This window comes from Pundamilia nyererei, unplaced genomic scaffold, assembly GCF_000239375.1.
Source record: "Pundamilia nyererei isolate P.nyererei 1_Seehausen unplaced genomic scaffold, PunNye1.0 scaffold00105, whole genome shotgun sequence".
Taxonomy (NCBI): Eukaryota; Metazoa; Chordata; class Actinopteri; order Cichliformes; family Cichlidae; genus Pundamilia; species Pundamilia nyererei.
This window is the reverse complement of record NW_005187506.1, coordinates 1773801-1775576: the sequence shown is the minus strand read 5'-3', so window position 1 is coordinate 1775576 and position 1776 is coordinate 1773801. Positions and strand designations below refer to the sequence as shown.

General features: G+C 44.7%; 1 protein-coding gene across 1 annotated transcript in view; it reads right to left on the bottom strand.

The window, feature by feature from the left end:
* Positions 1–1776, bottom strand: part of fam83c (family with sequence similarity 83 member C) — a 15991-nt gene that overhangs the window by 8703 nt on the left and 5512 nt on the right. Inside the window, exon 2 of the mRNA XM_013912879.1 lies at positions 559–816. Coding sequence (XP_013768333.1) covers positions 559–816 — 258 coding nt within the window. The remainder of the gene's footprint in view (positions 1–558; positions 817–1776) is intronic.

The window sequence follows — 1776 nt, the reverse complement described above, 5'->3', positions numbered from 1 at the left end:
CAGCAATTTCATGGATCCAGAAACAATAAGCTGTTGTTCTTGTAAAGACCATAAAACTTTGACCTGAAATCTCGTTTCTCAAACATGGAAAAAGTTTCGACTCTTTACAGACGAACCAGCAGAACAAGCAAGAACACCGACTTCATCAAATCTGACCGACAAAGTCGTCATTTTGAGATGTAGGAAATTTTACGTCTTTTTTTTCACTATTTCAATGATAAATACATTAACTGGCAAAAAGCGGATGAATAATTCCAGCTTCTAATGGGACTCCTTACAGGTTCAGTCTCATTGTTATTCTCTTTAAGACTCTAATGTCGGCCTTTGGTGTGCCCCATCTTTGAAATAAGCTGTTCTGGCTCCGCCTCCTTTAAAACAGCTTTATTCTAACTGGTTGCTACAAATAAATGGAAGATTTCTACAGTAGGTGGGCGGGGCTTCTCAGCTGTGCCTGAAATGACCATATTTGGGATGTCTTCTTTCTATGACATCCTGCAGAGTCAGGGATGGAGAAAAACTGCGAGGCCCGAGCTCTGGGGATGACGTGCAGTCAGTTCACTTTCTGCTGTTTAATATGAGCGCCTGAGGGCGTCGCTCATGTTTGCCCCTCGCGGCCCTGCAGTCAGTGCTGCTGTGTGCTGTACTTACACTGAGGTGAGAGTTCTGAATATCCAGCGCGGAGCACATGCCTGTGAAGTGTCCGAGGTTCTTCTCGTCCAGCAGGATGTAGACGGGGACTCTGCGCTTGTTGGACGCCTCCATGAGGTCGCAGAGCAGGTCCACGTCCGTGAACACGTCCATCACCACGGCGATCACCTGCAGGAAAGCCAGACGTTAGCACAAAGTGTTTAGTGGACATTTCACGAGCCTCTTTATGAATCTGCGAGGATCACCCTGACCCTCACCGCTCAGGACCAAAGGTGTTTCAGAAGCTGCTGACTGAACTTTGTTCTTGTTCCTGTGATCTGAGTTTCCACGCACAGAGCAGGTTTACGGTTATTTCCTCTCAGGTTTAAGATTTCACTGTCTCCTGAAAACTCTCCTGTCGTCTCTGATCCATAAAGCCGACCTTTGTTCAGCTCGGCCTCTCAGTCACTGAGCTGTCTTTACTGACTCTGGATGTTGTATAAGTTAGAAACTCCAGAATATAGGCCAAACTGTGAGGGTTTAATAGGTTAGAAACTGGAGCAAAGTGAAGAAATTATCAGAAAACAATTAACTGACGCACTGCAGCTTCATCAGTCGGGTTAAACTTGAAATAAAGCCTGACTTCTCTCTCGGGGACGTCCCTGCTCCGGTCACAGGCTGCAATGACCTTCGTTTTCGGTGCTTCTCTGAGTAAAATCCTGGATCCTGATCTTTCCTGTCATGTATTTTTCAGCTTAAAATTCTGAAATTCAGCTTGTGGATGAAACCCGAGATAAACCCGACTGAAACGCAAACGTGTAGATCTGTTTAAAAGTCAGCTTCTGTTTGTGATGTGTACCAGTCGATTACTGGGGTCTTAAAGAAAACATGATGACTGATTTTTTACTGTTTCTAAGCAGATTTGAGGTCATTTGTTTAAGTTTTTAAGTCTCTTACACTCCATGACCTGTAATTTAACTGCCTCATGCTGCTTTTTGTTTTTCATGTCATTTATCTCCTAAAAGTTTCAGAGGTCAACATATGTTCAAGTTATCCATGTGATACAAGCCTGCACTCTGCACACACTCTGGGAGGGGATATCCCTAATATGGTCATCTCAGGTACCGAAGCCCCACCCTCCTGCTGTTC